General features: G+C 36.5%; 1 protein-coding gene across 4 annotated transcripts in view; it reads right to left on the minus strand.

The window, feature by feature from the left end:
- The window catches only part of KDM6A (lysine demethylase 6A), a 255,335-nt gene that overhangs the window by 107,802 nt on the left and 122,874 nt on the right, over window positions 1–24,659 (minus strand). For all 4 annotated transcript variants that reach the window (XM_066357570.1, XM_066357571.1, XM_066357568.1 and 1 more), the window contains exons 5-6: window positions 15,815–15,873; window positions 5,013–5,133 (exon numbers count right to left, since the gene is read on the minus strand). In XM_066357570.1, coding sequence (XP_066213667.1) covers window positions 5,013–5,133; window positions 15,815–15,873 — 180 coding nt within the window. The remainder of the gene's footprint in view (window positions 1–5,012; window positions 5,134–15,814; window positions 15,874–24,659) is intronic.

The raw sequence follows: 24,659 nt of genomic DNA on the forward strand, positions 1-24,659 counted from the left end.
AGGACAGGGGCAGATATAAAGAAATAATAGCAACTTTCATTATCTTGACAACTAAACTAATAAAATATGTACTGTTAAAGCTTCAACAAAGAATTATTCACATATTTTAGAAACTTAAAGCATAGTTAAAATTAATTTAATAGATAGCATGAAATTCTCATTATTGTATAATATATAATTTATAGTATCTTAAATGAAACATGATTACTGCATTCTACAGTAAATAAAATAAAAAGAGGCATTTCACAGATTACAAAAGTAGTTTCTAAAAGGAAATATGTATCATCATGACCTTTTTTAAATTTTTTTTATCCCTTCTGCCTTACTAGTTTGGCATAAAGAAAAAAATTTCACAATGAAATTTCTCAATCTGTAATACAGTAGGTATAAGATCAAACAATACACCTGGAAATGAAGTAGTTCCTGGAGAAGAGTAAGGTAAAAAGAAAGTGGAAATGCTTTTACACTCAGCAGTTTCATGTTAGGTATAACACCAGTAGAGGGGAGATAAGCTGAATAAATTGAACAGGGGCATCTGGAGAAAACTGTGCAATCAGTTTGTATAGGGAAAAAAAATCTGTTAAGAGATAATAAATAAGACTAGTCTCTCTCTCTTTTTATACCAGTATGTCTAGGCAATCCTATAAGAGGCATTTTATAGCCTCTTCCATTTATCTGTTCATTCAAGAAACACTAAGCACTTGGTAAAACACCAGGCTAACACGTCTCATTTGAGTTCATCCAATTTCATTTTAACCGTCTCTGTAATTCTTCCTAACCCTTTCACTGTAACCCCTTCAATCAGCACATCATCTTCAAATACAAAATTATAAGAGAACTTATATTGGTACCCCAAGTTGACTTATCACAGGTTCCCTTCAAAAAGTCACCCTCTCTGTCTTTAAAAGTCCAAAAATGTTCTAATGTTGATATATTTTAGGAAAATTTAAACATGTAAATATTAAGGAGAATTTCTATATGATCCTTATTATATTAAATAGATGCACTAGCATTAACTGACTGAATAATACAGATTGTTATCACGTTATCTTGCATTTATTAATTTTATACGAAGGAAATTTTTTAAGTCTGCCAGGATGTAAAAATTAGAGGCAGTATAAAAAATTATTTGTCAAAATTAGTGTACCCTTATTGAAGTAATAATAGTATACTGCCTCAAATATATAAGGAATGTAAGCAATTATTATTAATAGCATTAAAAATAAAATAAAATTTTGAATTAATTATATGGTGTTAAATAGGCAAGCAAACCCACTTGGGGGACAGTACCCGAAGCAGCGAAGGAAAACAAAATGTATAAATATCACACTGGAATGTACTGATTCAGATAATATTAAACTAGTTAGTAAATTAAGAATTGGTACCTCCACCACTCGGTAAACAATATGAAATTTTTATTGGCCAATTTAATGGAAAAATAACACATCATTAAAAAGTAAGTTGAGCACTAACTTTTATATTTCTGAGGACAGAATGAGTGACAAAAATACAAGTTTTAAATCCTAGGACAAAAAAATGGATTTCACAAATAATATACTGGCCCCAAGTGAGAAGAATTTTGGGTGTGGGTACCCAAAATTCCAGTTCTACAGATACAAAGAGGATCAAAAGAGTTAATTAAGCATGTTACCCAAGGTTACACTATTAGTTATGTGATAGGGTCAGATTTTAAAACTAAATTTGCTTGCTCTGAAAGCTGTTTATACAGTACCAAAACAGAATGAACCTGTTTCAGTGATACATTTTCAGAGAAAAGTAATTACCAGAGATAGAAATAAAACAGGAGGCCCTGAAGTGCATTTCATGTGTGGGTGAAAAGAAGAAATCTACTATGAAAATAAACTGTATTTAAATAGTTTACCATCTAAAATATACTGTGTATACAATATCCTTCTTTGGGCACAGGGAAAGGAAGTGAGGTAGGAAAGACCTGACCTGTAATGTCAGATTGCTCAAACCATCCCCACACCCAAATATTCCTTTTACCCACCCTTTACTCCTCTATTAGATAGAAACAGTGTAGTTAGGGAATTGAAAGCCCTATTCAAACACTGGACATAACTGGTCTAAGAGTAACCACATCTTTAATATGAAATCAATTAAGAATGGCCATGTGGCTTATGTCTGGGCAATGAGATACAAAGTGAAGTAATCTTGAAGAGATCAAAGGAAGTCAGGATCTTTCTCCTCTATGAAATGATTACCAGGTATTTATTAAGCACTTATTATATGCAGTACTATACTAAGCATACCACCACTGTATAGTATCTTTCTATATGAAACATGAAAAAGGAATAATCTCACTTTCATTGTACCTGGCACACAGTCTTAAGAATTAACCAATACAGAACAGAGAAAAAGATGAATCCTTAATAAAAACCTGTATCAGTTCAATCAACCGATCCTAAAGGCTGAACTTCACATTCTAGGAGCTACTTTTTTTTTTTTTTTTTTTTTTTTGTATTTTTCCGAAGCTGGAAATGGGGAGAGACAGTCAGACAGACTCCCGCATGCGCCCACCAGGGGGCGATGCTCTGCCCCTCCGGGGCATCGCTCTGTCGCGACCAGAGCCACTCTAGCGCCTGGGGCAGAGGCCAAAGAGCCATCCCCAGCACCCGGGCCATCTTTGCTCCAATGGAGCCTCGCTGCAGGAGGGGAAGAGAAAGACAGAGAGGAAGGAGAGGGGGAGGGGTGGAGAAGCAAACGGGCACTTCTCCTGTGTGCCCTGGCCGGAAATCAAACCCGGGACCCCGACGCTCTACCACTGAGCCAACCGGCCAGGGATGGAGCTACTTTTTTGTTGTTATTTTAACCAGCTTGCCTTCGGACTTTCTGAGGTTGCAATTCAGAGAATCTAATTAATATCAGTATTTTGTGCTAGAAAATAGTTTCATAGTGAAAGTCATCAGAAGTTCTACATCTGTGCATATGAAGCTGTTCTACATCTATGTATAATTAGAAGCTAGTCTTTAGGAAAACTGAAAGTCACCTAAAGAGAAAAGAGACATACCACGCCTTCTGATTTCTCCTATCTTCATTTATACTAAATGATAAGCACTTACAGTAATTATTACATGGAAACACCACCTTATCCTTAACTAAATGTTGATGCCTAAAATTCTCCTGAAAATAGACAAGAGAGAAGCCTTAAAATGTCAAGATGAGATCAAAATCAAATGAAATCTCACTATGGGGAAGAGAAGTATCAAGGATTCCTAAAATTCTTTTATCTGTTTATACAAATGAAATAAACATAAGAATATCAAGTATTTTAAATAAATGAGGGTAAAAAAGCCCAAAACAAGAAGACTGCACTAAAGGCAATTTTGCTGAAATCACTATGACTTGAAGGTGTGGTTAGTCTTTATGTTTGAACAAAAAGTTGTATATAGGAAAGTTTCTGTTGAATATAAGTAAGTAAGTATGAATACTTTCAATTAGTCATGGAACGCTGTCCAATACTGTTTCCCCTGATTAAAGGGGATTTTAAATAATGCCACCTTAATGTACATGGAAACAGATCTTTGCATTCATAAAATTACTTAAAATACCACTATACTGATGATATTCAGAGACATTCATATTCCATAATTTGGGACATATTTGATTACTTTTTTCTACTCAAATAAATTTCCTAAGCAACATTTAGTAATTTACTACCAAAAAATACTTCAACTCATAATAAGTATGTTGTGACAGCATTTTAAAATGCTTAAATAAGTTTATTTTGTAATACAAGACATTTAAGAGTTAAGAGTCTTTGTTAGCTAATACACACTGTAAATGTCAAAGAGGAGGTCAAATATGCAAGGCAGCATATTTGAACTTACTTTATTTTCCATTTCTAACCCATTCACATCCCACAGTACAGTCTGAGAAATACTGCTCTAAGCTTGAGGAAAACTGGCAACTTCTAGGCATACCTTTGTTCTTCACACTATTTACATTTACCCTCTGGCCTATTCCTCAAACTGCACTTACCTTTGACAACTATGTGATCTAAATATAAATAGTTCATAATCTACTTGTTTTATTGTTTTTGGTTGTCTGTTTTTCTTATCAGCATTGTTCTTTATAAACTTATGAAAGATAGAAATTGTATTTTCATAATTGTCTACTATAAAATTCTAGAATAATTAGGCACTCTTAAATACAGTTTTTAAAAAATCAAAATCAAGATAGGCTGTATTAGAGCTACTTACAACATGGCATCCATTATAGTCATAAATTTATTTTAAAAACTTAAGGTTTTCCCTAAAATTTTGAATCCTTTCAAAAAGCACTGCTTTTGTCATACAAGGAAACACTATATTCATGAAAATCCCAGTGAAATTTAAAGTGATAGCATAGACAGTACAAGAAGCTCAATGAAAATTTTGAGAAATATCAAATTTACATAGAAAGTGAAATACTTAACCAACAATGTATTATCTTTTCCCAACAAAGTTTAGACTTATCCACCAGAAGTACAAATGACTTACAGTGAACACTTCTAAAGATAATTTAGATATGAGATGTGCCCTATTGGTCAAGATGAAAGGATTTCTAGTTAGACTAATACAAATAAATGGTCAATGATTAGGTCACAGTATCATTAAGTAGCTACTTCTGACCTCTACCTGGCCCATCTTTTATATTGAAGTGTTTCAAATGTCCAAAATGAAATTGAAACTTCACCCTTTCCTGATGGCAAACCTCAATGAAAATGTTAACAAGAAAAACTTTAAATGTGCAACTAGTTACCTATGTCTTAGCATAAAAACTATATTGTACCCTGAAACCCAACCTTATGTATCTTCCAGTTTATAACTGATAAACATTTCTTTTACCTAAAATTTTCAAATTTTCTTTTAAAGTGCCACTATAAACTTCAACATTTATTAATATTCTAGTATTTAACAACCCCCACTCCCAAAAAAATAAAGCAAAACAAAACAAACTCTCCCCCACAAAAATGAAACATTGTGTCTTGGAAAAACCCAACCACCTACCTTTAAACTAGAATCATAGTCTGTGTTCACTTTGAACATAAGCCCAAGTCGTAAATGAATTTCCTTGGCTCGACAAAAGCTGGGATCAACATAAAGCACCTCTTGAAATGCTTTAATTGCCCTGAAAGAATACAGACATAAGATAGCTTAACTTTTTAACACTTGCATGAATTTTTCTTGGCAGCACAGTAGAACTTATGATTAACACAATACTCTTTCAAGGAAATGTAGTTTTATAAAAATGATGTGAATGAACAGTTAAAAAAACTGAAAATGGACACCTGGGTCTTTCCTATAAAATTGAATGTACAGAATCTAATTTAATATAAAAGAGGAAGAAGAAGAACAGTTAAATTTATTCTCTCAATTATTCAAATAATATTTTGTAGCTTAACTGATTTGTTTCTGAAATTTCCTAGGGAACAGAAGGGTGAGGCAGATAAGATAGTTTTGTTTTTAAGGAAGGAAAAATTAATCCTGTTTCTAGTCTGTTCCCATAAAAATCAGTCTTCTTAAAATGTTTATTTTTATCTTTCATATTCAGGGTCACGATCCTTATTTTTATATGGTGTGAAGTAGGGGGTTAGCTCTCATTTTTTGGCCATACAGATATCCAATAGCCCTGCTATTGGGGTAAAACCTAATTTACCGCAGTTCTTCAGTACCACTTTGCCCGAAGTCAAATGTCTGCGTGGATCTGTTTCTGGGTTCTCTATTAAATGCCACTTTCCATTGGTCTATCAGTCTATCTTTGCCCCAAATTCATATTCTATCTTTTATAAAAGGTCTCAATTACCCGTAGAACAAATATGAGGGTGAAAAAGGGATACTTTTCACTGAATATGTTTTTATATCACTTAATTTGATGATGTGAATGTATTATTCAAAAACAAATTATTAAAATTATGGCAAAGAATAAACTACATACTGTGAATTTTGAAATTTTTAATATCAGATATAATAGTATGTTGAACATTTTAAATCTCTCTACATGATTTAAGGCTTATTCCAAGTACAAGCTCATGTAATCTTTGAAAAGCTCTGTCTCTTCTTATCTTAAAAGTGGTTATTTAAAACCTCAGGCAATTTCAAAACAAGTCAATCTTTTATATAAAAATGTCAAAATATCATTCCACAAAATAGAGGTAAACAATGCACCCTATGTCTTTATTTTGTAACTTTATTTTAACACTTGCATTATCTATTTTCCCAAAAAACTGTGTGTGCTTATGTGCATGTTTATTATAAAATTTTAAGTTCTGAAAAGCAATGTTTACTATGAGGGTTGGGGGCAAAGGGTATGGATGGCATCTACACCACTACACCTGTTAAACTTTCTTCCTAAAGAGGAATGTGGCATGTATGTGTGTTAGGTGGTTTCCTAAGTGGGTGGTGTGCACATCTGTTTTATTACCTGATTAGTATAGGCAGGTCTGGGGAGTCAAAGGCCAGAGAGCGCCCTAGCTGAATAGCTTGGTTGGTTAGAGCATTGTCCCGAAGCACAGACCTTGACAGTTCAATCCCGGGTCAGAGCACATACAGGAACAGCTTAATGTTCCTGTGTGTGTGTGTGTGTGTGTGTGTGTGTGTGTGTGTGTGTGTGTGTGTGTGTGTCCCTTCCTCTCAAGCTGAAATCAATAAATTAAAGAAAGAGAGGGAGGTAAAACAGATAAAAGCCTGACAGGAATTGGTGTAAACTACCATTATCATTCAAATGCAGCTTCCTATTATTTCTGTCAACCAGACTTCAAAAAAATACTGCTAAGATCTCTTCATACTATTCACAATCTTTCTAATATGAAGAAGTACAGCTTCAGCCTCTATATCCTCTTGGTCATGTCTAGCACTATCATGTTTTAATGGAACAGGCAACTGTGGGTGAGGAGGAGGGAGCAGAACAGGGTGTAGAGGAGTATGCCAACACACACACAAACAACACACACATGCTTGGGGGAGAGGCATAAAAAAGGTTAGGAAAAGAACAACTGTAGCAATTAATGTTGCCAATTAAAGCATGATATAACTGGGGAAAGTATGCAGGACTTCTGAAAGCTTCTGGGTAATAGCAACTTGTTATTTCTTTGACCCAAGTGATGGTTATGAATGCTTATTTTATAAACAAGATGTTAAGATGTGTACTTCTGTTTATGCATTTTTCTCTAAGTATACTGCATTTTTTAATAAAGATTAAGACTACTGCTTTGTAAAGTCCTAATTAACCTTATTGTATGATATGGGTCAGAAAACTCTCTTATGGAATGGGTCAGAACTAAGCAATGCCCACATGTGACAATAAATACTCAGGCCTGAGTTAAAGATATCAAAAAAAAAAAAAAAAAGAATGAAAGTGGAAGATCACAAAGTAAAAATGGAATAAAGGAGAAAAAGAAATTAGAAAAGAAAAATAGTCTAAGGAAGGCTATGTGAGGAAGGAAAGGAGAAGACAGTGTAGCAATAACCCCTCAGGAGAAGTATTTCTTACTCTGTCTCACTTTGTATTTCCAGCCTTTTCCCCAAACCTACTATTTGTAGATGTATTTTATTCCATGAATGCCTTTTAATACATCTTATTTACTCAGTGCCCAATGTCACACAAGTTGCAAAGAAAAACAGATTTATTTTAACAAGTTCTGTACTTTAACACACTGGAAAAAATTTTAAATTATTAACCTATAAGCGAAAACACATGTTCTACCACTCTAGTCTGGGCTACTTTATACACACACACACACACACTTTATATATTTTTAATTGATTTTAGAGAGGGGAGGGGAAAAGGGAAAAGAGGGAGGGGTGAGAAAGCAAGGGAGTGGGAGAGAGAGATATTAGAGAGAGATCGATCTGTTGTTCTACTTATTATTACATTCATTGATTGATTCTTGTATGTGCCCTGACTAGGGATTAAATTTGCAACCTTAGTTTATTGGGTCAATGCTCTAACCAAATGAGCTACCTGGCTAGGGTTATGTTTACTCTTTAAGGACTATTAAAAGTGTCCATGTTGCCTGGCCTGTGATGGCGCAGTGAAATAACTGAGTGGGTCTCTATCAGCACTCTGAGTGGGCACAGACTGACCTGGAACACTGAAGTCACCAGTTCGAAGCTCTGGGCTTGCCTGGTCAAGGCACATATGACAAGCAACCAATGAACAGCTAGAGTGAAGCACTACTTCTCATCCCCCTACTTCTGTAAAATCAATAAGTAAAATCTTAAAAGAAAAAAAAGGTGCCCATAACGAGATGTGGCCAATATATATCTAAGCATCAAGTTCTCTTGGTTGGTGTTGCAAAGTTTCCCTCCATTTCAGTATCTTGTAGAATCAATCTTAAGTATATCTCATTACTAGATTACTGAAACAGATTGCTTAAGGACTGACTTCCCTTGCTCTGCTCTGGCTTACTTGCTTCCTCAAACATGCCTCTAACTAACCATGATACTCTAAGTCAAATCTCCATATTGCATTTAAGCACTGAGCATTAGAATTTAGGTACAAGTGAGGAGTACCTATTCAATTCCATTCCCAGTTATGCCCTAATACTGCTCTTCCTCAGCTGAGAACTGGCTTATCTCAGGAATTTCTGGCCCTCTTGGCTTCCCTGTTTCTTCTCAGGATGGTCTCCTGACATAAAATATTTTCATTCTTCTGCATCAACCTAAATCCACTATTATCTTCAAGATTTCACCACCCAAACTCAACACTGTATTTTTGCTTAGTATTAACTAGCAGCTAGGGCCACTCAATAATCAAATCATTTTATTCTCTACCTATTGGTATGCTATCTCCAGTTTTTCCAAGTAATCGATTCCTTGAGTTATAAATTACTATTTTTGATTTTCTAAATAGTTCAGTAAAATGTTTAATACATGTTTGCTGATGCCATCACTTTGATAGTTGGTTGATTAGAGTGAGTGCGTGTGTGTGTGTGTGTGTGTGTGTGTGTGTGTGTGTTTTGACAGGAGGGGGGGAGACACATGACACAGTCTCTTTACTAAACAGTTCCCATCATCTGGCAAAATATATCTAAGTTCATTTTCGCTTTCTTTTCTAAACTTTTACCCATTTTTATCTCCTGTGTGCTTCTTCATTTTTTTCCCACCTGAGGAAGAAAAAGGAATAGAAAAGGGAGGAAAATAGTGCGGATGTGCATTTGTGTGTGTTGGGGGGGGGGGGGGGGAGTATGTGGAGATAATAGGTAATATTTAGACTACATTTTAAATTTGGTCATTATTTTACCACATTCATATCTTACCAAAGAGCACGCAGCCAGAACATCTCCACAGTATAAGCTAAACTAAAACACCAAAGCATACAAATTCCACTGACCTCAGCATCTGATTGACAGAATTTCAGACCATGAGAAATGGCTATAGAAAACTATAAAATACTTTAATGATAAAATGAATGGAAAGATTTATAGTTTTCTTTTACTTTTTTTTTTAAGTGGGAGAGAGGGGAGGAGAAGAGAGAGACAGACTTCCACTTGTGCACCAACCAGGATTCACTTGGCAACCACCGTCTGAGAATGATGCTCGAATCAACTGAGCTATCCTGAGCACCTGGGACTCAAACCAATCAAGCCACTGGCTGAGAGAGGCAAAGAAAGAGAGGAGGAGGAGAAGGAGGGAAAGACAAGCAGATGACTGCTTCTCATGTGTGCCCTGACCGGGGATTGACCCCAGGACGTCTGAAAACAGGGCCGACAACTCTATCCACTGAGGCAACTAGTCATAGTCAAGGTTTATAATTTTCAAATATTAAAGCATATTCTCTACTGAAACAAAATAAGTGCATATTGCTGTGCATAAGTATCACTGACATTTTCCTTAAAATCTAAAAAGATAGTTCTTTTAAAACGAAAATGATTTCTATAGCTTTTCAGTTTAAAATTTTTTACATTTAATGTTTGCCACTGTTAACAATTAAAAAAATAATAATAGAAAGCTAAAATTTCAATAGCACTACCTATGAAAAACACACATGTGCTCAATATACAGTGTGTCTGTAAAGTCATGGTGCACTTTCGACCGGTCACAGGAAAGCAACAAAAGACGACAGAAATGTGAAATCTACACCAAATAAGAGGAAAACTCTCCCAGTTTCATACCTATTTAGTGCAGTCCGATGTGGGCTCACGCACAGATTTTTTAGGGCTCCTTAGGTAGCTATCCCGTATAACCTCTACAGACTCGGCACTGACTGATGGCCTACTAGAACGGGTTTCTCCACCAAACTGCTGGTTTCCTTCAACTGCTTATCCCACCGAGTAATGTTATTCCTATGTGGTGGTGCTTCGTTATAAACGACATTCACGTTGCACTTTGGTCATGGATTCGAATTTAGCAAGCCACAGAACACACTGAACTTTCCTTTGTACCATCCACATCTCAACTGGCATGGCCATGGGCTGCTCTGCTGTATTCACGGTGTTATGTCACCATCTGCGCATGCACACATGCTGCAACATCATCCTACAGAAACTGGGAGGGTTTTCCTTTTATTTGGTGCAGATTTCACATTTCTACCATCTTTTGTTGCTTTCTTGTGACCGGTCAAAAGTGCACCATGACTTTATGGACATACTGTATTTTAGAACAATGGTCATTTTTAGATAGATTTCAAGAAATTCAATTTTAACAGTCTCTTTTTAAAAACTCTATCAAACTACAGTAAAAATGATATTAACTAAACATCCCTAACATAGTTTTAGTACATTTGGGAAGAGATATAATAAAACTCTTAAGTTTTCTGAGACAAATAAAACTGAGTCCAGAGATTTCCCTTAAGGATATCTGAAGGAATAAATGAATTCCACAGTATTTCATATTAATGAAAGGGAAAGTATTCTAGCTATGAATCAGGAACAACATATATATACACAACAGATACATATTTCCACATGTATACATTAGGAAATTTAGAGGTTCCTTTTCAGTGACACAAATAGATTTGACGAAGTAATCAAGAGACAGGTTAAGACTTTTAAAGGAGATGGAAGAAAAAAGGCAGACCAAACAGAGTATATAGCACAAACAAGGTTACATAGGTAAAAAATGCTCAAGACGTTGTCAGGGAAATGCTAATAAGTGTGACTGACATAAATATATACATACACACAAACACACACACACACTTATTTAGGGGAGCAGTAAGACTAGAAGGATCATTTGAGATTGATCCAGAGAGGATCTTAAATGTGAGGCTAAATTAGTAGTATCACACACTTAGTTATTCACACTGGCATTTGCTAATGTATATTACCTCCCTGCTCTTTTGCTCTCTCTAGTTAGTCATTTCATTACCATGGATCTGTGATACTTTTTTTTCCCTCTTCTATTGTAAAATTTGTTTTCACCCATAATTTCCCTGACTTATACTCCAAGCCCTTAGATATTCTCTATGGCAATCTATGTCACCGGTAAGCATAACTTACAAAAACTGCTTTAGTTATCTGCTAGTTTATTCAAAACAGAAGTGTACAGCCTAACTAGGTAGTGACACAGTGGACAGGGTGTCAACCTGGGACGCTGAGGGTCCAGGTTCAAAACCCCAAGGTCCCCAGCTTGAGTGCAGGCTCATCTGGCTTGAGAACGAGGTCAGGGGCTTGAGCGTGGGGTCATAAACATAATCACATGGTCACTGGCTTTAGCCCAAAGGTCGCTAGCTTAAGCAAGGGGTCACTGGCTTAGTTGGAGCCTCCCAGTCAAGGCACATAAGCAAGCAATCAATGAACAACTAAAGCGTCAAAACTACGAGTTGATGCTTCTCATCTATCTCCCTTCCTGTCTCTCCCCCCACAAAAAAGTGTATATAATAAAGTCAACACATGTTAACATAAACTGTTTTATTTTAATAGAACTATACTGAAGTTAAAACTTTGATCTAAGAGCATTAATTTGTATTATGATAGCTCAAAAATATATATTAAATATTAAGTTTTTGCCAGACTCCATGCTAGCCTCAAGACCAATGGCATCATGACCACATTAGGTTCATGTTCTCACCCCAAAAAGCAACTACACAGTACACAGGAGAGCATAGATTCCTACATCCCTAAGAACACTTTGATTTGTACAGTGCTTAGGAAATGAAACCTAAAGAAACTTCACCTGTAACATGTTAATGTTTTTTTTTTTTTTTAACTCACCTCTATCTCATTCCCATAAATCTTTTTTGATGTCAACATAAAACTGATCCTTATCAGAACTATCAATCAGATTTGGCAGCTTTAATTTCCAAAACCCTATGCCTCTAGCACAAAATTACATCTCTCTTAGATATGCCAGCATAAAACATTTCTGATATTGATCAATGAGAATGCAGAAAGTGACAGACTAGAGACAGAACTGATAAGGATTTTCAGGGGATGTATTTAAGACTAAGGCTACAAATTGCAGTAATTTATTGTTGTATGTATTTCAATTCCTCTCGTCCAGGAATATACGTTTCTTACTATAATGGCAAAGAGCATCTCAGTTCAAGGTATACCTAGTAAAGTATGCCCCTTCATAAACAAGAAAAGTAAAGGCATGGGTGTGCATTCATGCGCATGCAAAAGAATGGCTTTACAGAGAATGGTTCTAGCTCTCTGATACATATATTTTCCTTTGTGCTTCTATGCGTTCCTCTCTCCTTCTGAAAATCTTTTTTAAAATGTTCTGTCCCAGAAAACTGAATAGTCATGCTAAATCAAATGAGGATATAACAGTTGCTATATTTTTTTCTTTTTAGGGCTCCTCCAGGAGGCTACAACTGGAACTAGAAAAACTGAACAAATAAAACTGAACTAACTGATCTAGAAACTAACCAATAAAATCAACTCCAAAAGAAAAAAAAAAAATGGTCAGCATAATATGGCAAGAAACAAGACAAACAGGTTAACAGATCAAAATGTATTTAATAAAATTGCCTTAATAATATATTAGTCACAGTCACCAATCCCAACACACGCTGGATGCATATACTACTGTCAAATACTTAATCAAATGCCTGCAGACACCACTATTGAATATCAATTTGTTTTGCCTTTTTTCTAATTGAATTTATTGGGGTGACACCGATTAACAAAATTTTACAGGTTTCAGGTACACAATTCTACAAAACATCATCCATCTACTGTACTGTATTGTTCACCACCTCAAGTGTGAATGTCAAATTTACTTACATTATAAATGTACCTGAGATACATTTTGACATACGCAAGGCAAATTCTTAAGACCTGACAATACAAAAAAAAGGGAAAACCACACTTTCTCTAAAAATATTTTTTCAACAAATCCCAAAGAATTTGATATAAAATTAAAAAAAGAAAAATGTCTGGTCCCAGCAATTTTATAGCTACCTATAAATAAAACCAAATAAAAACACAAATATACTTTTAACCTAAGGAAGTCCCTAAGAGTTAAGGCTATATACTCTAAAACTCTCACCAAGCACCTGAATCGATGCTTTCTAATTTTGTGGCTTTTTGAGAAATATCAAGTTAAAGCAAAAGTTGGGGCACAGAGTTTGTGAAAGAACATTTAACCAGCAAGACAGAAAACAAAAGCCAGGATGTATTCAGACAGGGTGTAAGAAATACCATTTTAGGAAGCAACTCGAGTTGAAACTCAAGACATGAGGAAACGGTGGTGACCAGGAAAGAACAGACAGAACAGAGGGCACTAAAGAGTTCTGACACCGCTTTGCCCATATAGCCTTCAATTTCAATTCTTAGGTCAAGTGAAGGATACAGAAATCATATGTATATAAGGAATCAAATGATTCCATTTTCCACAACTACAAGCCCATAAAAAGGTGACACGATCACATCCTTATTTAAAACAATCCAATTTTGAACTGATGATAGCTTTATCTCACTACTGATTTTATGTTCATATCTTCAATATACAGGGAGCTAGCTCACAAGTTATCTCACGGGTAGGTGAAAACTGGCTGGTGTGAGGTATACATGTCTATTCCTAAATGGTAAAGTTCCATATCATAGGTTTCACCAAAATTATTTCTGGCTCCCTATAAAAAATGTAGCCCAGGAGAACTACAAATACTAATTAAAAAAATAACGACCTGTCAATCTTCAAACTTGGGGACAGGTATAACAGAAAAAATATTAGATTGGGGAATATGAATATAAGCTTGCTTCTGTCACTAATTAAACAGTTATATAATACTGAGTGTCTCTCTCTCTCTCTCTCTCTCTTTCTCTCTCTCTCTCTCTCTCACACACACACACACACCTTGCTTTCTTCACCTACAAAACCTACAAAATTAAGTGGAAAACTAACTTACCTCTAAGATCAACAGCAGAGAAAAGAAAAGGCATATAAGAAAAGTCACCCATGTCTCAAGTTTCCTCTTCAGGGAAACCATATTGAATCACTGCCATTGCATATTTTAAAAGCTCTATAATATTCTGGGTGCCCAAAAGGCATATGACAGGATTATAACCTTTGGTCAAAACCTTCCTTTGGACTCTCACAGCACTCAGCTTAAAATTGTGGAGATTTGAAGGGACTGACAAAGTTGGGTAAGTTTCAAATAAAAAATGTCTACAGCCCTGGCAGGATAGCTCTGTTGGTCAGAAAAGCGTCCTGCAGCGCAAAGGGTATAGGTTTGATCCCCAATCAGGGCACATACAATAACAGCTAAATGATCCTGCCTATCTCTCTCTCTCTCTCTCTCTCTCTCTCTCTCTCTCTCTCTTTCTCCTTTCCTCCCTCTAAAATCAGTACAATAAACATTTTTATAAAAAATGTCTAAAAAGGGCTTTACAGTTTGCAAAATGTACTTTATCTTACTGACCATCAAAACTCCTAAAATAGGAAAGTCAAGTGATAAGTGATTACAATGTACTTTTAAAACACACACATATTCACATACATGAGGAAACAGACCAAGGGAGTTTATTTAACTCAAGATCAAACTAAGTGGCAGGGCTGAGACCAGAATACCAATCTTCCAACTCAAATTCTATCATCTTTCCAGAAAAACAATGCGGCAAAGACCCTAAAAGGGTCCTATACTTCACAGTTTATGAATTTTTATATATTAGTATTATATATAATCTCTAACCCTGAGGGTGGCACCATTTTTACTGTATTATAAAAGAAAAAAATGAGTCTATAATCTGGTGCCCAGTTACTGTAAATTAGTAATTACTAGTGCAAATGCATGCATGACTGTGTGCGTGTGTGTGCATGTGTGTGCGGGTTTGTACACAAGTGTGTAATTGGAGAAAAAGGAGGGAGCAGTCAATCATGTCTGGACGTCTGAAAAGGTAAAAATACTGGTCATTATAGATCATTTATCCACAGACCTTGAGATCTGAGAGCACAGTCATTCCCCAGTTTAAATAATGTAGAGACTGCTGGTCCATAATGAATAACTAATTAATTCTGAAAAGCTTTCTAATCTAAGTCTTCTTTAATCAGAATCTTATTCCAGATTCTTTCAAAAGCACATACAACTCTTATATGTGAAGATTTTTCTTTGAAGAAATAATCTAATCATATCAAGAGATTACTGAAAAATATATAGCTCTATATTAGCTATATATTTAGCTATATATAGCTCTATCATTAGCTATATATTTTTTTGCGTTTATTACATACACACAATACAGGGTGGGGCAAAAGTAAGTTTATAGTTGTTTGTATGGAAAATAATACAATAATAAATAATAATGCAAGAATAAATTCTATTTCACATACAACTATAAACCTACTTTTGCTCCACCCTGTATATCAAACATACACACAGTCATTTACTGAAAACAACTAGGGTTATTAGTGTTATCTCAACTTACCATTGAAATGCATTGTAATGGAAGTAGACCAAACCAAGACCATATAAAAAGGCAGCATTCTGTAAAAAAAAAAAAAAGTAAAAGACTTTTAGAAAAAACACTTATGTTTAATGCATGTGACATTATTAAATAAAATATGGTATCCAAGATGTTTTTAGCTATTAAAACTCTATCCTGCATTACAATATTTGAGAAATATTTTTAAAACACCGAAATAACAGTGATGGGATGAGTCAGCAGTTGGCATAGAATCCAATCAACTTGTAGAGATTCTCTCATTTCTTTTTGATCAAACCTGCCCTGAAATAAAAATGTGTCAGCAGAATTCTATGGGCAAATCTATAATAAAAACCTATTATTCAAGAATAAGAAAATGCTTGGACTATGCTATCCTATTGTCTCTTGCTTGAATCTGTATTTTCTCTCTAGGTCTTTCTTGTTTCTTGAACTGGATTTAATTTACGTTCAGTGTTGTCAAGGAGATAGGTAAAATTCAAAGTTAAGTGCACAATATAAACTTAGCACAAATATTAGAATTAAAAATATGCTATCCTATTGTCTCTTGCTTGAATCTGTATTTTCTCTCTAGGTCTTTCTTGTTTCTTGAACTGGATTTAATTTACGTTCAGTGTTGTCAAGGAGATAGGTAAAATTCAAAGTTAAGTGCACAATATAAACTTAGCACAAATATTAGAATTTAAAAAAAAATCACATGTGCCTGACCAGGTAGGTGGTGGCGCAGTGGACAGAGTGTTGGACTGAGACGCAGAGGACCCAGGTTTGAAACCCCAAGGTAGCCAACTTGAGCCCAAGGTCGCTGGCCTGAGCAAAGGATCACTCACTCTGCTATAGCGCCCCTCCTCACTCGGTCAAGGCACATATGAGAAAGCAATCAATGAACTAAAGTGCTGTGCCGCCATAAAGAATTGATGCTTCTCATGTCTCTCCTTTCCTGTCTGTTCCTCTATCTGTCTCTGCCACACACACACACACACACACACACACACACACACACACACACACACACACAAAATCACATGCTAAAATGATACCTAGCCATTTATATTTTGGGTTTTAAACATCAGTGGTGCTTTCTATCTGTACAAAACAGAAATACTTATCCAGACTCATTTTGATCTCTGGCCTTCAAACAGGAACTAGCAACCTACTCCCCCCTTTTTTCAAAAAGGGGAAATGTTTGAGTACATATTTACCTTGTGTTTTATCAATAAAAATAGCAACTCTGTTTCAGGAAATTTTCCCTATTAAAATAATAATAAAGCTCTCACACTCATCTTTTTTTGTGAACAAATTTCTCCAAACCTATATATATATATCCTAAGATTTAAAAATTTTAAACTCTTACTAAAATGCTTCCTGCCACACTGTCCTGGGTTGCATTTTTCTAGAAGCACAATCTAAGACAGAAGATTTTATTAAAAGTAATTTATTTAAGAAGTTATCCTAGAAAAGCATCAGTAAAAAAGTAGAGAATTAAGGTAAGGAAGGGAAGGAGGGAAGGAAACTAATAAAAGGGTGTAATATGGGCCCTGGCCGGTTGGCTCAGTGGTAGAGCGTCAGCCTGGCGTGCAGGAGTCCCAGGTTCGATTCCCAGCCAGGGCACACAGGAGAAGCGCCCATCTGCTTCTCCACCCCTCCCCCTCTCCTTCCTCTCTGTCTCTCTCTTCCACTCCAGCAGCCAAGGCTCCATTGGAGCAAAGTTGGCCCGGGCGCTGAGGATGGCTCCATGGCCTCTGCGCCTCAGGCGCTAGAATGACTCTGGTTGCAACAGAGCGACGCCCCAGATGGGCAGAGCATCGCCCCCTGGTGGGCATGCCGGGTGGATCCCGGTCGGGCGCATGCGGGGAGTCTGTCTGACTGCCTCCCCGTTTCCAACTTCAGAAAAATACAAAAAAAAAGGGGGGGGGGGGTGAAGTATGGCTAGTTACCCAGCTGTGAGCAACTGGGATTTGATCCTGCTGGGAATCTCTAATAGGCAGCACAGAATATTCCTTCCATTCCAGAGTCATCCTGTCCTTGGTGTGAGAGATCTGAAGTACTTATCCCACAACTGGTGTCAGCCAGTGCTTGGAGAAAAAGAACTGGTGATGTCCGCACCCCAGTGTATATAAACAGTTGGTTAAGTTTTTGATACGCGACTATTATTTTATTTCTTTAAATGTTTGTTGATTTGAAAAAAACAAAACATAGCTTTATTCCTGTATGTGCCCTGACTAGGGATCAAACCAGAAACCTCTGCGTTTCTGGAAGATGCTCTAACCAACTAAGGGCAGCAACTATTTTCTTTAGTACTAAAATTTGTCCTAGGATTATATTGTGAGTTTCCTTTAAGTTCTAAGTGCCTTTCTGGAAACAGTAAAAAATATTTCTTAAATACAACTTGAAATATATTAATATGAAAAATTAATTTTATTAAATCCTCATTACCTCTAATTTTTCAAATGAGAAAATTACATGCTACAGAAGTATTCACAAAGGTCTCAAACAATATCTACTTCAAAAGTTCATATTTTTACCCAGCAATCCCTCTACTGGGTATATACCCCCCAAATTCAAAAACACTGGTATGTAAAGACACATGCAGCCCCATGTTCATTGCAGCATTGTTCACAGTGGCCAAGACATGGAAACAACCAAAAAGCCCTTCAATAGATGACTGGATAAAGAAGATGTGGTACATATTTACTATGGAATACTACTCAGCCATAAAAAATGATGACATCGGATCATTTACAACAACATGGATGGACCTTGATAACATTATACTGAGTGAAATAAGTAAATCAGAAAAAACTAAGATCTATATGATTCCATACATAGGTAGGACATAAAAATGAGACTCAGGGACATGGACAAGAGTGTGGTGTTATGGCAGGGGCACAAGGAAAACCAGATAGAAGGTGACAGAAGACGATTTAACTTTGGGTGATGGGTATGCAACATATTCAAATGTCAAAATAACCTGGATATGTTTTCTCTGACCCCATGTACCCTGAATGATATATGTCACCCCATTAAAATTAATAAAAAAAAGAAAAGTTCATATTTTTTAAAGTTTTAAATTTAGTTGGAAATGGTTTTAATCAGGATCACTCATTTGTCACCTAATCTCATGAAACAAGTTGAGCATTTACTAGCTGTCAGGAACAATACTCAAAGGTTGAACATGCTAAACAGATTAAAATATACTTCTTTTGCTCTGAAGAAGTATGAAACCTGTTGCCTTGTAAGGGAGTGGGGTGTGGGGGTAGGGGAGAGAACAGGAGTAGTTAAATCCAAGTCCTGAAGTATTCTATTCAGAAAGTCTAATTTGAAAGACAACTGTCTCCTTAGGTCAGGGGTCAGGAACCTATGGCTCATGAGCCAGAAGTGGCTCTTGATGGCTGCATCTGGCTTGCAGACAAATCTTTAATTAAAAAAATAGTAACAGTAAAAATATAAAACATTCTCCTGTATTACAATCCATTCATTTTCTACCGCTCATGTTCATGGTTGCGAGTGGCTGGAGCCAATCACAGCTGTCCTCTGGGACAACATCAAATTTTTATTGGATAATGCGTAACGTACACGGGTTGTTGTATGGCTCTCACGTAATTACATTTTAAAATATGTGGCGTTCATGGCTCTCAGTCAAAAAGGTTCCCAACCCTTGAGTTAACCAATACCAGAGTTCACAGTGGTGATTTCACTGATCCCCAACATTGTTCAGTAACTTCTGAATATCCTACGTTCCATAATGAGCACTCCAGGCTGTACAACCCCAGATGTGAGAGGGGAGCACTCTGCAGTCCTCTGGAGTTAAGACACTACAAAAGCCTTATTCTTTCCAGCTGTTCCTGAGCTTACTTCAGTTTCCCCAAATTATTTCCAAATTGAGGAAAAGGACATTGAGAGTTCTGCTTGCATTTTCATGAACATACCTATGTAAAAGTAGACCAAAAACCAAAAGTGATAAACTAAATTATACAAAAACAGTGAGCCATAGAACAACACAGATGAAATAAAAAGGTTACAACCTCACTTTTACCCTCTCTCCCTGCCAAATTTTCTTAAATCTGTCTATGAAATCTCATGGAAGGCACGGATGATTGACCAACCTCATTTTCCTATCAGTGAGGAAAAAGTTGGCAATGTGATACACTTCTAGTCAGTGAGACAAGCACATTTCTATCATGGGGTTTCTAAGAAAGCTTTAGCTTTCTTTGCCTAAATTTTCCTTTCCTCCTCTTTCTCCTTCTTTTAGTATGTCATAGTTACCAGAGTGATGAAGGAATTAACAGTCCACCAAAGTGGTATAAAAATTACTTTAAACTGAAAACATCTGAACAATCAACAGCCACAGAAATAAACATTATCTAAACTTAATCAGAAGAGCCTGAAAATACAGCTGCCAGTAACTCCCCTCCATGGAAGTTTACTGGTTGCAAAACTACCCTTAAGGAATAGAATGTGTGAATTCAGCTATCCATCAGCATAAAAAGTCCAATAGAACTGTCCTTACTTTCTCAATGAAGCCCTAAAACCGTACCCTCATCCCCAAACCATTTTGTTAAGTTCAACAGAATCTTTCATACTTTCTCAGTGAAGCCCTAAACATGCCATCCTGTTTTATTAGGTTTATAAATAAACCTGTATCTCTGGTAATTGAGGAAATTACTCATTACTAAGTAACACCAGCATGCACATGTAAAGACATGGTCTTTTCTCAGGTTAATTTGTCTACTGTCAGTTAATTTGCAGGCCCTCAATCACTGAACTCAAGTTATAAGGGGGAAAAGTATTTCCTCCCAACCATAACAAGAAGCAGACCTGTGTAAAAATTAGATTGGGCAAGGAATGGAGTGAGTCATAAACATGATTTTAAAGAAAAATACGTAGACAGCAGTAGAGTGCCAGTACATTTAAGATCAGACACTGTACCCTCTCCACGAGCCCTGGCCACAGCTATTATCTATTTCCCAAGGTTTGAACGCTTTGAGGAAAATTTAGACCTAGTACCCTACAAGCATGCAGCAGAAGGCAGAAATAGTAAGAATACTGTTTCACAGAAAAAGGGAGAGTAAAATTCATGAAAGCTGTTGGGCAAATAAGTTTGTAGAATTTGTGTTATTTGGTTTTGCTCACTTTTAATCAAAATGGTGCTGCCCAAGTGGGCGGCTGGTTGCCTTCATGCTTGGGAAGGGCTTGGTTATGCTAATGTGTGCTGGAGGAGGGGGGTTGTCCCCCCAAGAAGTTTTAAGAGGAGGAGACTATATTGTTCCAGGGGGACATGGTTGTAGAGAAGGCATGCAGCCAAAAATGGAGGCATGCAAAGGGAACTGAGTTAAGACTAGTGGGGCTTTGATTCTAGGGGAAAAACCGGAGGAAGTCAGTGGCTTTGGGAACCCTGAATGTAAAGGGAACTGTTTTCCTGCTATGTGTATTTTCTTGCCTGCCAGTTGCAAGCAGAAATAAAGGATGGCCCACCCGTTTATTGACTCTGTTGTTTCATTACCGTCTTCCCGAATCAAATGCGAACCTGCAAAGGCCAGGCGGCTGTGATGGTGGCCGCAGTTACTGGCTTTACAAAAGCTAATAATGGAAAAGTGATATTCAAACTTATAAAAAGTTTTATTTGACAACATCAAAGCCAAAGATACTTAGGGCAACTAATTGGGTTCTAAGTGACAAGATTATCAAGATATTGTTATAATGTCAATCTTTGGGTAGAATAGCAACTTGATTATAGTACCACCAAGTGTTCTATACTCTAGCATTTACCTTTGAAGATGTTAATATTATTATAGAGATATTAAAAAATAAAATTAAGCTAAACTATTAAAAAACTATTTTAAAAAAATCTGTAGCAAACTTCTTAGTCTTATTCTTCTCTGATATTTATTTTACATAGCCAGTGATACCCGGCATGGGGGGGGGGGGGAATGACAATCTGCTGTTCATCCCATTGGGGACCAATATGACAGTGAGGGGTGTGCAAATAAAGGCATTCCAAAGTTTCAGAAATGAATTGCATGCCTTTTGGTTATCTCCACCTATTACATATACTACAAATACCTGAACTCCACTTAAAGCCTCATGCTCTAAATGTTATTGAAGATTTAAGATAGTGGTAATAATCTCACCACTTAAGCCAAAAAGTAGTCCTCCTTTTCTTCTCTCTTCTCCTCCCTACCAATAAACCGTGTTCATTCTATGCACAAAACTTGTTTTACAATCTTGTCTGCCTGACCTGTTTCCATAGTTTGGTAATTCATCTTCCAAATTCTAACCTCCCCTTCCACTTCCTTCCCCCTTCCAATCTACCTTCCACACCACTTCCAATGAGCTTTGCAAAACTCAAACATGACACTTTCTATTTTAAACTCCTCTGAAGAATCACTACAACCTAACCTGACTTAAAGGGTCTTCATTTTATGATTGTTCCTTAATTTTCCAAATCTCATGGCCATCACTTCAATCAGGAGGAAAAAGAACTATGCATAAAATACACTTACATATTTCTATGATTTTTAAATATCTTTGCTTCCTCTGCTGAAAAAGTCAATGTCGTTATTCCTTCAACTCGCTTCTCCTATCCATCCTTTAACACATCTCTCACCTCTCCCTTCTAAAAGTAATAGCTGACATATTATTCCCAAGCCCAAAGAGAATTAGTCTTCTGATGCATGTTTCCAAATAAATATCCATGTTTATAACAGATATACTGTTTACCTCTACCACTAGAATATATAAGTCTAAAAATGGTAGAGAGAAACCCCAATTGGTCCCTATGGCAAAGTAACTGGCATGTATGTTATTTAGGAAAGGTTTGCTGCTGAATAAATCAATCTTACAGCCTTAAATAACTTGTTATACATTTTTTTTTAATTTTTTTTTTCCTTTCATTTTTCTGAAGCTGGAAACAGGGAGAGACAGTCAGACAGACTCCCGCATGCGCCCGACCGGGATCCACCCGACACGCCCACCAGGGGAGACGCTCTGCCCACCAGGGGGCGATGCTCTGCCCATCCTGGGCATCACCATGTTGCGACCAGAGCCACTCTAGTGCCTGAGGCAGAGGCCACAGAGCCATCCCCAGCGCCCGGGCCATCTTTGCTCCAATGGAGTCTTGGCTGCGGGAGGGGAAGAGAGAGACAGAGAGGAAAGTGCGGCGGAGGGGTGGAGAAGCAAATGGGCGTTTCTCCTGTGTGCCCTGGCTGGGAATCGAACCCGGGTCCTCCGCACGCTAGGCCGACGCTCTACCGCTGAGCCAACCGGTCAGGGCCTTGTTATACATTTTTCATCAAAGAATACTTTTGCTGATTCAATTTATACTGAATCACTTCCTCTGAACCATCTTTTGAATATGAGTTTACTAAAGCTCATTATATCCATCAGGCCCAAATACAGCAGAAGTTCTGCTTCTAAAACCAATGTGTGGTATTGCATACTGATTGTGAAATCATATTATAGAGGACAACAGACTGGGATTGGAATTCCAGCCTAGTCGCTTGCTATCAATTAAGACTCATGAAACAAGTTAACTGAATCTCAATTTCAGAGAATTGCTTTGAGAAATTAAGAAAGATTATACACGTAAAATACTTAATACCAGGAACTTGGGATTTTTTTTAGAGAAGTAAAGGAGGCAACATATATAACACTACCAAGAAGATTATGCAGCACATGATAATTCCTCAGTGGACTGGTAAGTCTTACATGCTGTAAAAAAAACAACAACAAAGTACACATTAAAAATAAGAGGACTTAGAGATAAAAGAGAGTTGTGGACAAGACTACTCAAAACCTATCTAACATTATAACCTGATTTCAAAACCATTAACTGGTACCTGGACATAGGCTGACCCACTCAAGCAGGACGTTCAGCATGGTGATAGTTGGCCACCATCAAGATTAAAAATGAACAAAACTATGAAGTTGGAATGCTTTCTTAGAGCAAAACTGGCAAGTGCTCAGACAATGAAAATAGCTGAGAGCTATACAAGAAGACTAACAATGTAATCTTCTCTGAGGAGGAACCCTGGATACAGCAGATACACATTTAATTTTCTGAAAATCTAGATTACTGGACTCCTGCTGACAGCAGCCAATAAAGAGTAAGATTTTCATGTCATACAGACATCTTCCCTTATTTACCAATAACATGTGTTAATTTGTATAGTACAGCCTATTTAGCAATATGTATACCTTCTCTACGCTATTGTCTCCAGGATCAGACAAAATGCAGACAGTTCTCAGCCTCTCTTGCAGCTAAGAGTGTTCATATCACTAAGTGCTTGATTGTGAGATGTGTATAAAGAAATGTGAACAATATCATGATTCCCTTTAGGAAAGGGTTGTTGCTTTCTGCTTTCTCTTCCTCGGACCAGCTCCTTAGAATATAGAACCAGCTTTCCAAGGTATCAGATTAAAAAAAACTTAAGGGGGAAAAAAACGCCACTTTCAATTATGAACAAAAATTCTACACATTAGCAACCCCAATCCAAAAATACCTAGCAATGACAAAAATTTATTACCAATTTGAACATACCTCAGAAATACAAAATTGATTTAAAGAAAAAAATAAACATCTCAGTAGATGAAGAAAAAGCATTGCATATAAAAGAAAAATATTGACTTTTAAATTGAAGTTTTTGAAAGCTGGCTTTAGCTAGAGTAAGGATGTTTCCTTTCTGTTCTTGGTTTGCTATTTAAAAAAAAAAAAACAAAAGCACCTGAATCAAAACTGTTGGCATCCTTGTTGCCACAATAGCAGGAGAAAATTTCACAAAAATTGGAAACAATGAACCAACATTATCATTCATTACAAAGGTCAGATAGTCTA

This window comes from Saccopteryx leptura, chromosome X, assembly GCF_036850995.1.
Source record: "Saccopteryx leptura isolate mSacLep1 chromosome X, mSacLep1_pri_phased_curated, whole genome shotgun sequence".
NCBI classification, from domain to species: domain Eukaryota; kingdom Metazoa; phylum Chordata; class Mammalia; order Chiroptera; family Emballonuridae; genus Saccopteryx; species Saccopteryx leptura.